Below are 14717 nucleotides of genomic sequence, written 5' to 3'. Positions count from 1 at the left end.
TCCCTATTTGGAGATGGCAGTACGAGCCCACAAATAACCTCCTCCTGGCCAAACTCTCTCTCTTCAGGGGCTGTCCTTTGCACTCTCTGTTCAGGGCTGCAGTTAAAACTCTACTTCCTCCCCTTGCTTCTAGGACACGGAACTAGCCCATCTTGTCCTCTGATCTGAGTGTCCTTTCCAAAGCTCTTCTGCTTTCTCCTGCTTCTCTTCCTGCCGCCTCACTGTGCCTTCTCTTGGCAGTGCTTCAAGGCCTACAGGACCTGTCACCCCTTGCCTGCTCTTGAATCTAATGTCTTACTAATATTTCCAAGCCCAGAAGAGAGCCACGGGCTCCTCCTCACACCATGTAATTCAGCTGGCATTTCTGACTGTAATACTGTCCTTGCTCTTTAATCTGATCACCTCCATTCTTCCTACAAACACCAACTCAGTCATCATCTCTGCTCCTCGGGGAAACATGATGGTCCTCTTAAAACTCCTGACTCCCCATTGGCTCATGCCCTTCTTATCTGGTGTGTCCTAATTTATAGGAAGGTATGCAGTACACTGTGGGTGTGTGGGTGTTCAGTAAATGTTTGTTGGCTGTACTAATAAACTGTGCCTGCATTCTAGTTCTTGAAAATAAATCATCCATCTTACTATCCATTCTGCCTTTTTTTTTTTTTTTTTGAGAGGTTTTTGCTATAGGGTGCGTGCGCTTGCCAGAAAGAGAAAGAGAGAGAGAAAGAAAGGGAGAAATCAACCCCCAGGGAGGACGGCCATGCTGCAATCCCTTCTCCTCCATTCTTCTCTCAGGATCTTGGGCATGCATGCATATGCCGTGATTTTAACCCACCGGGTCTGGGATTCAACCCGCAGTCGACTACAGGGGAGTCCAGCGACGTAGCCATTATGTAATCTGCTGGTCTCTGTTTTTGTTGTTTTTAATGATAGCATGTATATGCCCATGATAGAGAAAGAGTGAATGAGTGACAGACCTTCTACAGGATCTTTTTTTTTAATAATTATTTAATTTTACCAATCATCATTATTATAATTTACATTTGTTACAAGGCATGTGCACTCATGAGAGAGGGAGGGGAAGTGAGAAAGCAAGACTTCAGGTCCAGGACTCGAACTGCGATCAGCAATGTGGGATTAACCACCACGCCACCCCCCACCTGCTGATCCCTCCTCTACAGGGTCTTGTTACACTGCCGCGACCCCCTTCCCCAGTCCTCCAGCTTCTTGGGATCCTGGGTGCCTGTTGGACAGGCCCAGTGTGTTTTTGGGTCTCGACTCAGGATGCAAACCTGCATCTCTGTGGCTTATAGCTGTGCAGTCAGCACACTAAAGACTACGCCATCTGGCTGAGCCTCTCATCCACTCTGCACCTCTGCTCCGCTCTGCATTCCACTGCTCTCTCCTTGTCGAGAACAAACATCACTTCCTACTGCCAGCTGTATACATCTGAAAGCCTCTGCTCTGACTTTCAAGATGCTCCATAATCTGGCTCTACCCTTCCAAATACATGTAGTCCAGCCTTTGCCCACTGGGGAGCCTTCTCTGAAACTGATCATGTCTAACTGGTCCTGAATGTACCAGGATAACTCCAGCCTGAGTGTCTTCCTGCCAACCCACACCCTTTACAAATACTTCTTTTACCATGCCTTTAAAATAGGGAGCTGGAGAATGTAACCTTTGAAAAGAAAAGTCTTTATACATAACAAAATTATTAATCATATGCTCTTCACTTTCTGAATTTGCCTTCGTTTAGATAATTTTTAAAAATATTCCTCTATATAAAGTATGAGAGAACTTGAAAAAGTAGGTGAAAATTTGGAAGTAAACTATGAGTTTATTTTGGTATGAAAAATCTGAAATCTATGCATATTTTTTTCATAATATGCTCTTTCCATGAATGTTTAAAGAACACTTATGTATGTAAATCATGAAAGAAAATATTTAAAAAAACACCATGAACTCTTCCCTCAAGAACTACAATATTTCCAATGACAATGTATTTTTTAAATCTTAGAAAGTTATGAAAATTTAGTACACTTAAGATGAAATTACATCTCTGGCTTACACTGAAAAAAGATGACTAGGCAACACTGGATTTCACTCTTGTGTTGCCATAAAAAAAAAAAGAAAGAAAGAAAAGGAAAATAAGAAAAAATTTGAACAAGGTTACCCACCTCTTTCCAGCTTGCTGCTGTTTTCACCCAGCTCACTTAAAACATTTAGGGTACTTGCCTGGCTTCTGGAGGTAGCATGTGCATCTACCTGCGGGCCTTAGAAGGACAAAGGGCCCACACTTCCGTGAGGGAAACGACTCCAATCTGGGAGAATCTTGATGAATCCATAAGATAGTGCCATTTAACAAGGAAAAGGGACTGAGGTCCTGAGACCACAATTTGCATCGGGGTAGAGTGGGGCTTGATGATTTAAGTTGTCCCAACTCCCAGTGATTCTAGTGTCTGCCTGATCTCTATTCCTCTAGGAATGGCACGATAAAGCTCCCGATGACCACTTGGACAAAGCATAAGAGAGAGACAAGCTCCACGCTGAAAACGGGCTGAGCACTGGGCTGGGAGGTTTTGCAGCTCACACGTGAACGGCTGTAACCAGCCTGTCAGTAGCCCAGGGCCCTATGAGATATAAACAAGTTCTAGATCCAGCCTCCCCTCAAGTCACCACATCTATGTGAGGGACCTTGACAATTTCTTTTCTGTTCAAATAAACACATAATATCTAAATATCAATCCCTCGCTTAGCCTCAGAAAGGCACGTGTTCCACGTAAGTCCAACATGGCAGAATCAAGAGCACAAACCGGGTCTCTCATCACTTTGCAATCTAGTCAATGGTCTAAAGGCTGCTTTGAGGTGAGTATCCTGATTTTATGGAAGGTATTTTTATGCTTCACTTTAGGTGCCAAATTCAAGAAAAAGCCAGCAAATTCCCTTATGTAGACAGAATAGGCAATTATTTATTTATTTAAGGCCTTTTGTTGTGTTTGTCCTGAGATTCTTGCACTTATGAGAGAGAGAGTGAGAGAGAGAGAGAGAGAACCCCTCTGCCCCAGGGGAGGATGACCTTGCTGCAATCCCTCCTCCTTCATTCACCTCTTGGGATTTTGGGCATGCATGCACTTGCACCTGGCATGATTTTCAAGCTACCAGATCTGGGACTCGAATCATAGTCAGCCATGTAGGAGTCCAGTGCCTTAACCACCGTGACACCTGATGGCCTTCAGAGTAGGTAATCTTAACTTTTTTTTTTTTCTTTTGGAGAGGTTTTTGCTATAGGGCGCGTGTGCTTGCCAGACAGACAGAGAGAGACATAGAGACAGAAAGCGAGAAATCACCCCCCAGAGGGGATGGTCACACCGCAATCCCTTCTCCTCCATTCTCCTCTCGGGATCTTGGGCACGCATGCACACGCGCCCGGCGTGAGTTCTAAGCCACCGGGTCTGGGATGTGAACCGTGGTAGACTACATGGGAGTCCAGCGACAGAGCCACTACACTAACTGCTGGTTCTCGGTAATTTTAACTTCTATAACTAACAGTTTGCATTAATTTTTTCTCAATATTTTAATATACTTCGGTTAGGAAAAAAGAAGTTAATGATCCTGTTTTGTGGATGCAAGGACTAAGCAAGGATTAGGGTATTCATTGAGTTGCCCACATTGCAGGGAAGTCACAGAATCAAGCTCTCTACGAAGCCTTTGAACCCAAGTGTAGGGTGTTTTCTTCTATACCAAACTTCCTCTTATGCTGACAGCTCTAACCGTGTTACTTCCTTGTCCTTGAGGTTTCCAGGGTTTGCATTTGTCTAAAGAATACATTTCAAACTCCTTAGCACATATTAACTCCCAACTCCCCAATGCCTACTCCATCCTACCCCTCAACAGTGAACATCCAGGTGTCACAGAACATATTCTGAACATTGAAAATTACTTTTAAGTGTAGCAATAGATTGAACCCAATAATAACACTGTGTAGTGAACCTAAACCCAGCCAGACATGTGTGATAAATGTTTGGTTTTTTTTTTTTTTTGAGAGGTTTTTGCTATAGGGCATGTGCACTCGCCAGACAGACAGAGAGAGAGAGACAGAAAGCAAGAAATCACGCCCCCCCCCCAGGGGGGATGGCCACGCTGCAATCCCTTCTCCTCCATTCTCCTCTCAGGATCTTGGGCACACACGCACACGCACCCGGCGTGAGTTTTAAGCCACCAGGTCCGGGACTCAAACCGCGGTTGACTACAAACAGTCAACTACATGGGAGTCCAGCAACATAGCCATTATGCTAACTGCTGGTCCCCACATGTGATAAATGTTACACAGATCATCTCTAAGCCCCATGAAAACCTGTAAGCTAATTATAATAACTCCTCTAGCATAAATAGAGACTCCAAAGGACAAGTCTCTTGCCGAAGTCACACAATTAGTTGACCATAGAACTGGGTTCTCTGATCTCTAATTCACTGTTACTTCATGTAACCTTTTACAATATGACAATGATGTGAATGTCACACTCCTTCCATTTCTTTCTGAAGAAAAACATTCAAAGTCTTTCCAAAGCCCCCTTTTCCACTTAAAATTCCCACCTAACTGTTGAAGACACTGGGCTGTAGAAGTTATTGGAGTCAAGTAAGTCACTGGGGTTTGATGCAATGTCTCTCAAGGAGAAATTTATTAATGAATTCTTTGAGGAGTATTTTGGGCCTTGAATGTTTTCATTTGTGTTGAAGGACTTGTCAATTATTTTCTTCTAAATGAAAAAGGAATCATGTGTAGGTGATCACCAGGGAAAAGTTTACCATGATATTTGTATCACTGACCTAAGGGAGTTGGGGTGGTGTGGAATGAAGTTGGTCACTCCAGGAGAAACCCCTGTGAGAAAAAAGATCCTTATTTTTAAGCTCAATATGCTCTAAGTTTGGGAACAGCAAGTGTGTGGTGATTAAGGTGTTGGACTCCCACATGGCCGACCACAGTTTGAGTCTTGGATCTTGCAGCTCATTTTCTCGCTTTCTCTGTCTTTCTCTCTCTCTGGTGAGTGCATGTGCCCTATAACAAGTTTAGAAAAATAATAATAAATAAATAATTCTTTAAAATAATATGCTCTAAGCTTCTCACGTTCTAGATCTTGTTAGCATTGGATCATCATAAAGATGCCGGTATTGAAGACACTTTTTTTTTTTTTTTTGAGAGGTTTTTGCTATAGGGCGTGTGCGCTTGCCAGGAAGACAGAGAGAGACAAAGAGACAGAAAGCGAGAAATCACCCCCCAGGGGGGATGATCATGCTGCAATCCCCTCTCCTCCATTCTCCTCTTGGGATCTTGGGCACGCACGCACACATGCCCAGCGTGAGTTTAAGCTACCAAGTCCGGGACTCGAACTGTGGTCGACTACATGGGAGTTCAGCGACATAGCCATTACGCTAACTACTGGTCCCCACAATGTAAACTTTTTGAAGTAGAAGTGCAAATAGGGCTTGCTGGCCTGGGTCTTATAGATCAGAGAGTGTGGGTAAGTGATCTGGCCGATGTCAGTGTAAATCTGGGAGCTGGCTGCTCCGCCCCACAAACCAGGGCTGCACACGGCCCCAGGGCAGGGCAGGGCCTCTGGACCACGCCCACACCTGAAAGAGAAGGCCCCAGGTGCCGAGTCCCTGAGCCAGTATTTGTGAGGCCTTTCAAGGAGCACAGGTGGTGAGGGAAGGATGGCTGTAAGGAAATATTAAAACATGCCCAGATCGCCACTTCCACTATGCCCTCTTCTGATGAGATTCATTTTTATTTTTGATAATCATTAACCAAAACATTGAATGTTGTTACTAGTGTTGATCTGTTGAACTGTATACTAGTATTAATTGTCATGTTAACAGTATAAACAACATTTTAGATACCTTTAGACTTTCATGATCACTAGAAAAAAATGTAAGCTTCAATTTATATACATGATAGGCTGGAGAGAAATATGAATAGATAAGGAGTAAATGAATTTCAAGCATAAAATATACCATAGTAGGGTAAAATTCTGTAAAGGAAGTAGAAGGAAAATGTAAGTTCAAGGAGAAAGGGGAGTGATACAAAAGATCCCACTGTAAAAAAGAGCCTGTACATATATATATATATATATATTTTAAAGGTCTCACATGTTTATTACTGAACCAACCTACCGATGCAGAACTTAGAGACAAGGTGAAGCATCATTTTTTCCCAGTAAACACAAGTGTCCAGTCAATGGTGACCATTTTCAGCTTGATGTGGCAAGACCATAGTGACCTTGGTACAGCATAAACATGTGGCCCATATCCATATCCTCATAGACCCAGCTTGGTTCTTCTCCAGTGTCTCCTCTTGGAGCTGTACCTGATTTTATTACCAGTTTTCATTCTAATCCACTGAGGAATAGGACGATTATGTTTCTGTTTTTTGGCCAGAAGCCGTTGATTCTGAAAGTCTTGTGAGAAGACATGACAAAGAGCCCAGTGGACCGCTCACACCACGATGGCAGAGGAAGGAAGAGAAGGCCTGTTCATATTATTTTAAAATGACTAGAGACCAGAAGATGGCATAATGGTTAAGTCGCAGGACTTCCACGTAGCTGACTGCGGTTCGAGTCCTGGACCCAGTGACTTGTGTGTGTATGCCCAAGATCCTGAGAGGAGAATGGAGAAGGGATTGCGACATAGCCATTTCCCATGGGGGAGCGATTTCTCACTTTCTGCCTCTCTGTCTTTTTAGTGAACGCATGTGCCTTATAGCAAAAATCTCTCCAAAAAACCAACCAAACAAAAAAGAGCAACAAGAGGCTGGAAGGTGGCATAGTGGTTGAGGTGCTAGACTCCCACATGGCCAACTGCAATTTGAATCCTGGACCTGGCAGCTTGCTTTATCACTCCCTTCCCTCTGCTTCTGTCTCTCTCTGGTCAAATTAAAAAAAAAAAAAAAAGAAAGAAAAGAAAAAGAAAAAAAGATTCTAAATAACACTAAATGAATTAATTCTTTTTTTAAAAAAATGAGTAACAGTGGCAATCAAATTGCTAAGATATTGAGATGTCTTTGGATTAGTTTAAAAGAATAATGTATGGCGGGGGGGGGGGGGGTGTAGGGGGCATAGTGGTTCAGGGGGGGGTGTCTGTAGGTGGCATAGTGATTAAGGCGCTGGACACTCCCACACAGCCGACCACGGTTTGAGTCCTGAACTTGGTGGCTTGCTTTCTCACTTGTGAGTTGGGCCAGCTGGTGGTACAGAGGTTAAGGCAGCTGGATTCCACATGGCTGAGTCTATAGTTCAAGTTCCGGACCTGGTGGCTTCAAAAACTGCACTGTGTACATGTGTGTGTGTGCCCAAAACCCTGAGAGGAGAATGGCGGAGAAGGGATTGTGGCATGGCCAGTTTCCCTGGGGGTGATTTCTGTCTCTCTCTCTGTCTGTCTTCAGTGAGGGCACATGCCCTATAACGACAACAACAACAACGGAAAGCTACGTGGATTAAACAAAACACCTTGGTGAATTTACCTGGCTCATGGTCAATTATATTTTCGGCCATAAATGGAATGGCATGTGGGCTGCTCTTTATCTGGCCATATTTTACGATGGAAAGTGTTCAAGGGGTGGTGCTTGATTATTATAGTATCTTTTCTAAAAATGTAGGCAACTAATGTTAGAGATGTTATTTTTGTCTTTTAAAGTATTTATTTCCTAATGAGTTTAGGGAATTCTAAAGAATGCTTACTAAATCTATAAGTAAGCAAGTCATTCCATACATTCTTGACCCCGATGTATTTAATACTTGTTTCATGTATATATAGCAAGCAGATCTAATTTAATTATGCTCCAAGAATTCACTTTATTTCCAGTGTCTGAACATCAACAACTGAGAATACTGTAGCTGGGACAGTCTGCCCTGAGAAATATCTGTGTTCTGAAAGCCTTTTTCAGTACCAACTCTAACTAGGGTGTTTCGTTATGCTTTTTTAATTTTCCAAAGGGCATGGGATGAGAGAGACGAGAGAGAGCAAGAGAGAGATGTGAGAAAGCTCCCCCATAGGGAATGGTCACAGTAGGACCCCTCCATTGTTTCCTCCTTTTGAAGTTTTGGGCTCAAATGTACATGCACCTGGCGTGTTTCTCAAGGTGCCAGGTCTGGGGACTCGAATTGTGTGCTCAGCCATGTGGGATCCAGCTGTCTTAAACACCATGCCACAGGCTGGCACTAAGTAGGGTTTTATATAGCTGATCATTCCCTCCTTCCTCAAACTCTTCTTCTCTTCGTTTTCTTTCTGACTTTGCTACTTTCTCTGTAGAATCCTTTTCTATCCACGCTAAGTGTAGGTATTCTCTACGATGTTCTTTTCTCCTTGTTCCCTGCCTCCATCCTCTACCCACCCTTCTTCATCTCTTTCTGCCTTCTGCTCTGCCAGATCAAAATGATCCAGTCTACAGTGTCAGATACAATCTCTGTACTGATACGCTCAAATCGTTACTTCCCACCTTGGTCCCTCTTCAAAGATCCAAACCTTAATAGTGAGGAACCCCTAGGCCGAATGTCCCCTGAATTCATCTAGCTGCCCTTACAAACAAATCAACAAACGCCCTTACATGATTCCGATTCAGGTGAGAAGCACGAGCTTACGCCATCCGTCCTCTCAGTTCTCCCCTGGTATTCATCTTGTGCTCATCTTCTCCTTTTTATCTGAGGCTTTACCCTTATTCCCTGGGATCACTGACACCCACTCTGGAAACCACAGTGGATTCCTGACAATGCAGGAAACTATTTGCCAGGCTTTCTTCCTGCTGCCCAGCTCCTCTCACCTGCGACTCCAGTCACACACTGTTAAGTCTCTGGGCTTTGGCTAATTCCATTTCTTCAGTAATGCCTTTTCTTCCATCCTTTACCTATTTAAAATGTACACATTTTTCAAGATTCAATTGAGAGGGTTTTATCCCTCCCTTGATCTCTGTAATGTATAATTCTCTCCATTATTTATTCTTCTTTGTGTCGTGTTTGTGTGACTGCTTATTCCTCCCAGCAAACTAAATTTCATTTCTTCATTTATTTATTCATACATTACTCAACAATATCTACCAAAGGCTTACCTAGTACTAAGCATTATTCTCAATATAGGATCAAAGTCTTATTCATTTCAGTAGGATTTGCCGTTCCTAAGGAAGTAGCTGAGCGGCAGTGTAGCATCCTGGTTGAAAGCACAGACTCAGGGAACCAGCAGATGGTGTAATGGTTATGTTGCTGGACTCCCGCATAGTTGACTGCGGCTGGAGTCCCAGACCTGGTGGCTTGAAACTCGCACAGGGTGCATGTTTGTGCGCGCCCAAAATCCTGAGAGGAGACTGGAGGAGAAGGGATTGTGGCATGACCATCCCCTGTGAGAGATGATTTCTCACTTTCTGTCTCTCTGTCTCTCTGGTGAGCATACGCACCCTATAGCAAAAACTCTGCTAAAAAAAAAAAAAGAAAAAGAAAAAAAAAGAAAACACAGATTCAGGAAGCAGGCAGACTTGATTTGCTTTGTGGCACCACAAATCCTGAACCCCTTAACTGTGTAGCTGTGGACAAGTTGTAAAACATGAAAGTATAATATGATTCCTAGGACTGTTGAAGTAATCCTTCAGATGCAACATACAGGCCCAGCAGGTGTCATGGTGTTAAGCACTGGAACCTCACAAGGCTGGCCGTGGTTTGAGTCCTGGATCCAGTGGCTTGAAAAATCATAATAAATAAATTAATAAATAAATGGTTTAAAAACATTTAATTTTCTTTATATTGATCAAAAAATCCTTTTAGCAAATATGTATCAGGAAAAATCTTATGTATACATTTCAAAATTTATTTGCATCAAATTTATACTGTAATTTGAGTTTTTTCCACAAATGTTTTGAAATACTCTAGTATACCTTATAGGCAGACAATCAAACTAATATTATAAAATGTACTTTTGAATATTTCTATAAGTTCATCTGAGCATGGGCATATCTTCTTACTTATTTGAATACCTAGAAATTAAAAGTTCATTGAAATGTTCGTAATGGCGACAGCTCAACATTTTTCCGAATGTGAGTTTAAAAACTACATGTTTCATTTGAAAGCAAAATGTTCTCTTAGTGTTCCAAATAGTATGTCTGGCAATGAGACATCTTCTACATGTATAATGTAAGTGTAGACATAATTTAGTATCAGTAGAAAGAATGGCGTGCACTAATTATTTCCCTTGGGAGCGCGTGACCTTCATCAGGTAGTTCCGTGGCCTGTTACGTGCCTTCACGTATCCGGCACTGTATGCTACCAGACGGGGCCTTTGGGACTATTTTCCTCTCATTGTGCATAAATTACCCACTAGGGTTACAAGATGAGTGGGAAATGGGAAGGATCAATGAGATACTGTATGTGATGGCCCATTACAAACTACAGAACTGTATAATGCTCATTACATTGTTATTCCAAGTTTCTGCTCCAAAAATACCCCATAAGGTCTATTTGGCAGAGCAGAGGCTAAAAACCGCCTTAGAGAGATCTCAATCAACTGTCTCATAATGGACTCGTCTCCACAGCATCTTGGCATCCTACCAAGATTCCAGGATGGGGATATTTACATTTAGTTAGGATATGCTTTTTTTCTTAAAAGCAAATTGTATTTTGGGTTGTGTTACATTTGGTGCCAAGAACAAAACATCCCAGGGTTTGGCTGGGATGAGGAATTGATCGGGAGAATCGGGATGTGCAAAGGGTGAGGGTATTTTTGCAACTTGAAGGGAAGAAGATATGCATTGATTGCCAGAGGGTATATCTGCTCTCCAGAGAGAGCAACAGAGAGACAAAGAGAGGGAGAAAGCATCCCCGAGCGAGAACGCCTACCTCTCCTGGGGTCTGTGGGTACATACATACCAGTTTTTAATGCAAATATCAAGTCATCAAACTCCTGGGACTCCTCATCAGCTATCAGCGACCCCTGGCCGTATCCTCCAGGGGAAGAGAATGTGGCTCCATTTTGCGGACTTGGCTTTAAGTCAGGACTGGCCTGACTGGCTTGTTGAAAGGATGCTCTCTCCCAGTCAGGTGGCACCTTTTTGGGTGGGATAGGAAAAAGAAAACGTAACATGAACACATACATGTTCACTCTAAACCCGTATGAGTAATTTGTCTCTGAATCTCCTTACGAAAACTTTGTGAAAGGGCTGCTTGTTTTCGAATTAAGACTTTAATTTTCATCTTTGTCCCTTAGAAAACCATGTCTTTCCTCAAGTCAATCTAATCTGGTGGTTGCAAACAATCTCTCGACTAGAGTCACTTGTGATTTCTATGCTGACACACGTGGGAAAGGGGAAGGAGAAGTTATTTCTTTACTCATGACAGATCATGTGCATATATAAGAGAGAGAGAGACAGAGAGCGAGAGAGAGAGGTAGAAAAAGAGAGACACCACCCCCAGGGTCTGGTCACACCATGATCCCTTCCTCTAGTCCATCTGCCAGTCAGCTCTTGGGCATTTGCACACCTGCCTGCTGTGTGTCAGGTGATCAGGATGCAGATTTGAACCAAGATCACTACGAGGAGTTTAGCGTCTCTTGAACAGCACATCGCCATTGGGTCATGGAAAACCCCAGGAAGCTGTTTTTTTTTTAAACCCAGTAAATGCATGTTATTATATTTTTTGAAAGATATATGCAAAGAAAACTCTGTTAGAAATAATAATTGGCAGGGCTAGCCGGTGGCCTAGTGGTTAAGGGTGCTGGATTCCACATGGCCAACCACAGTTCGAGTCCCAGGCCTGGTGGCTTTCTCTCTCTCTCTCCCCCCCCTACTCTCTGTCCCTCTCTGGTCAAATTAAAATTAATAATAATGATAATTGGCAAGAGATCCTTTTCATTCTTAACCTAAAATATCACACAAGATTTCAAAGATAGTTGATATCTTTAAGGACATACTGACTTGAGACAAGAAGAGTTCTTTCATAGCATTCTAAACCCCTCCTTGTTTTAGATCACATGATTTAAATGGTAGTTCTACTCTGATAAGATTAAATGTATTCACTTCCCTGGGGTTACTGGTAAACAACCCCTTAATCCTTCCCTTCCTATGCTTTCTGTTCTCTTTAGAATGTCTGACAGTCCCTCACTGACAGCTGGATCATGGCCAATTCTAAGCCTCCGAGGAATGCAGAGCACACTTTAGGCCCTGCTGTTGTGCAACAGCCCAAATGAATGCTCAAGTCATGGCTCAGGCCCAGGAACTGGACCTTGCAGCTGCCGCTTAACAACATAAGGTTTCCCGAGAGACTGCAGGGACAGACCCACCTCATACTGAGCAAAGTAAACTGCGGACTTTAGAAATAATCATGAGAGGAGAAAGTAAGCCTTAAAAAATTTTCATTAAGAAGTTTAACATCTAGACCAACACTGTCCAGTAGGATACTCTTTGATGAGACAGCAATTCTTTTTGATTGCCAGAGGGCATGTCTGCTCACGAGAGAGAGCAACAGAGAGACAGAGAGAGAGAAAGCACCCCTCACAGGGCATGATCACACTGCAAGCCCTTCTCCTCCACTTCTCCATCCTGCTGGGACTTGGGGCATGCATGGCTGTGTGCCTGGCATGCTTTCTTAAGCCACCAGGGCAAGGAATAAACCACAGTCGACCCTGTGGGATCTGACTCCCTTAACCACGAGGCTACGGGGCTAGCATGACATAAACATTTATACTGACATTCTGCAGTAAGGCAGCTACCAGATCTGGCTGGTAAGCACTTAAGATGTAGTGTGGTGGTTAAGGCACTAGACTTGCATAATGGATAACTGTGGTTTGAGTCCCAGACCTGGTGGCTTACATTCTCATTTTCCCTCTCTTTCTCTCTCTGTCTCTCCATGATGAGGGCATGTGCCCTATAGCAAATTAAAATGATAATAATAATAATAAAATAATAAATAAAATTAAATAATTTTAAAAAGATGTAGCCCCAGTGTGTAATGAACTGATTCTTTAATGTTATTTAATTTTATTTTAAATTAAATAGGCACAAGTGGTTAATGGCTATTGTATTTGATGATTTGAATCTAGACAAAAAAAATTTAAGATTCATTTCTAAATTATTGATCCTAAAAAAATCTTTTTTGGGGTACTAACTATAATAAAAATATTCAGTATTAAGAACTTTGGGGATATAGAATGATACTAGATTTCCATTTAAAGATACTAAAGATATATCCTACTTTAAGGTTATTATACTTGAACTTATCATTCATCTTATAAGTAAAATTTTGTACCTTTAACCAAAGTCCACCCATTTCTCCCAACCCTCAGCCCTGGCAGCTATCTTTCTAACCTCTGTTCTCCTGTCACTAGATAATAACTGCTTCTGTTACATTTTATGTTGGAATTAAATATCTATCTATCTGTAGTACTTGATTTGTGATCATTGCCTTAATGTCAAAACCAAAATGGATAAAATTATTTTCTACATTGCCTTGGAGGGGAAAAAAAAATCTCTGGTCAAGTAGGCTATTTGTCTACCTACCTATCTATGTGTCTACAAACTGTTTCCTTTCAGATAAACGTACCTTGATTTCCTGACCATGTTTCAGGATGCAAACACAGATACTGTTCCCCTTGGCTCCTTAACACAGAACAAGTGATATGCACTGTGTAAGGGGTGTAGCCAAGCACCTCTTGGGCTCTGCAGGAATCGTCAGGGACCTGCATTCTGCCTCTCCTGGCCAAGTGCATTCAGGTAGGTTTGGCCCCAGGGCTGTGGGCACTGTTACTGACAGGGTGGTGGCCCTGTGATTCAGACACAGGAAATCAAAATGATGTGGACAGAATGCAGACAGCAGTGGGAGGGAGATTTTACAGAGGAAATCCTGGCTGGATTTTCCAGTTGTGCTGCGAAAGCACTGTTTTGAGCCTTTGTTCTAAAATATTTTCTGGTATTGAAATGGAATTTTAGGCCTCACCCTCCCAACCCCCCCCCATCATGGGAGGTGTGTTGGGATTAAAGTAGTGAGTTGGGATGGATGAAGAAAGAGTATTTAGAGGAGGAATTGCATTTAAAAAACCATGTCTTAGTCAAACTTAGTCACTACCATGTCAGACTAGGACAATTTTGAAGAAAGAGATGCCAATTATGCTTTATCTGACTTCCCAGGGCAAACTACTGGTCACAGGACAGGGAAGCAAAGAATCAGATAACGGGCGTAAAGAAATCAGGACTGCCGGGCTGAGGGTGCCAACAGGTAAAGGATCTAAAAGTCACATAGTATCATCTATCTTGTCCTGTTTAGGAGTTGAGAAGGCCGACGAGAGAGAAAGAGAAAGTGAGAGACAGCGAAAGGCACACAGAGAGAAGCGGAGGCACCTCTTCCATGGCGCTGATGAGATTCTGGGTGGACTTGCTCATCTCCCCTCCCGCAGGAGGCATCCCACTCCCGGGAGTGAAGAAAGCTGTGCTGGGTCCCGGATGCCCGTTCATTTCCACTGTGTAACTGGCCTTCATCGGGCAACACGTTTGGTTATGTAAAATGAAATAAACCACAAAAACGTAGAGTCCCTGCAAAAGAAAAGCACAACATGTCACAGTAGGTCCTCTATCACAGCTAAAGGACGATCATGGGGGCCAGCAGGTGGCATGGTGTTTAAGTCTCTGGATTCCCACATGGTCCAGTGAGTCCCAGATCTGGTGGCTTGAAAATCACGCTGGATGCATGTGCGTG

The 14717-nt window shown here is 42.8% G+C and overlaps 1 protein-coding gene across 1 annotated transcript in view; it reads right to left on the bottom strand.

Annotated features, from left to right (window-relative positions):
- Window positions 1-14717, bottom strand: part of ADGRV1 (adhesion G protein-coupled receptor V1) — a 618101-nt gene that overhangs the window by 2500 nt on the left and 600884 nt on the right. The window contains exons 88-89 of the mRNA XM_027774960.1: window positions 14363-14554; window positions 10902-11079 (exon numbers count right to left, since the gene is read on the bottom strand). Of these exons, the coding sequence (XP_027630761.1) occupies window positions 10902-11079; window positions 14363-14554 (370 nt within the window). The remainder of the gene's footprint in view (window positions 1-10901; window positions 11080-14362; window positions 14555-14717) is intronic.

This window comes from Tupaia chinensis, unplaced genomic scaffold, assembly GCF_000334495.1.
Source record: "Tupaia chinensis unplaced genomic scaffold, TupChi_1.0 Scaffold000498_1, whole genome shotgun sequence".
NCBI lineage: Eukaryota > Metazoa > Chordata > Mammalia > Scandentia > Tupaiidae > Tupaia > Tupaia belangeri.
Note: the sequence above shows the minus strand (reverse complement) of the source record. Positions and strands in the feature narration are given on the sequence as shown.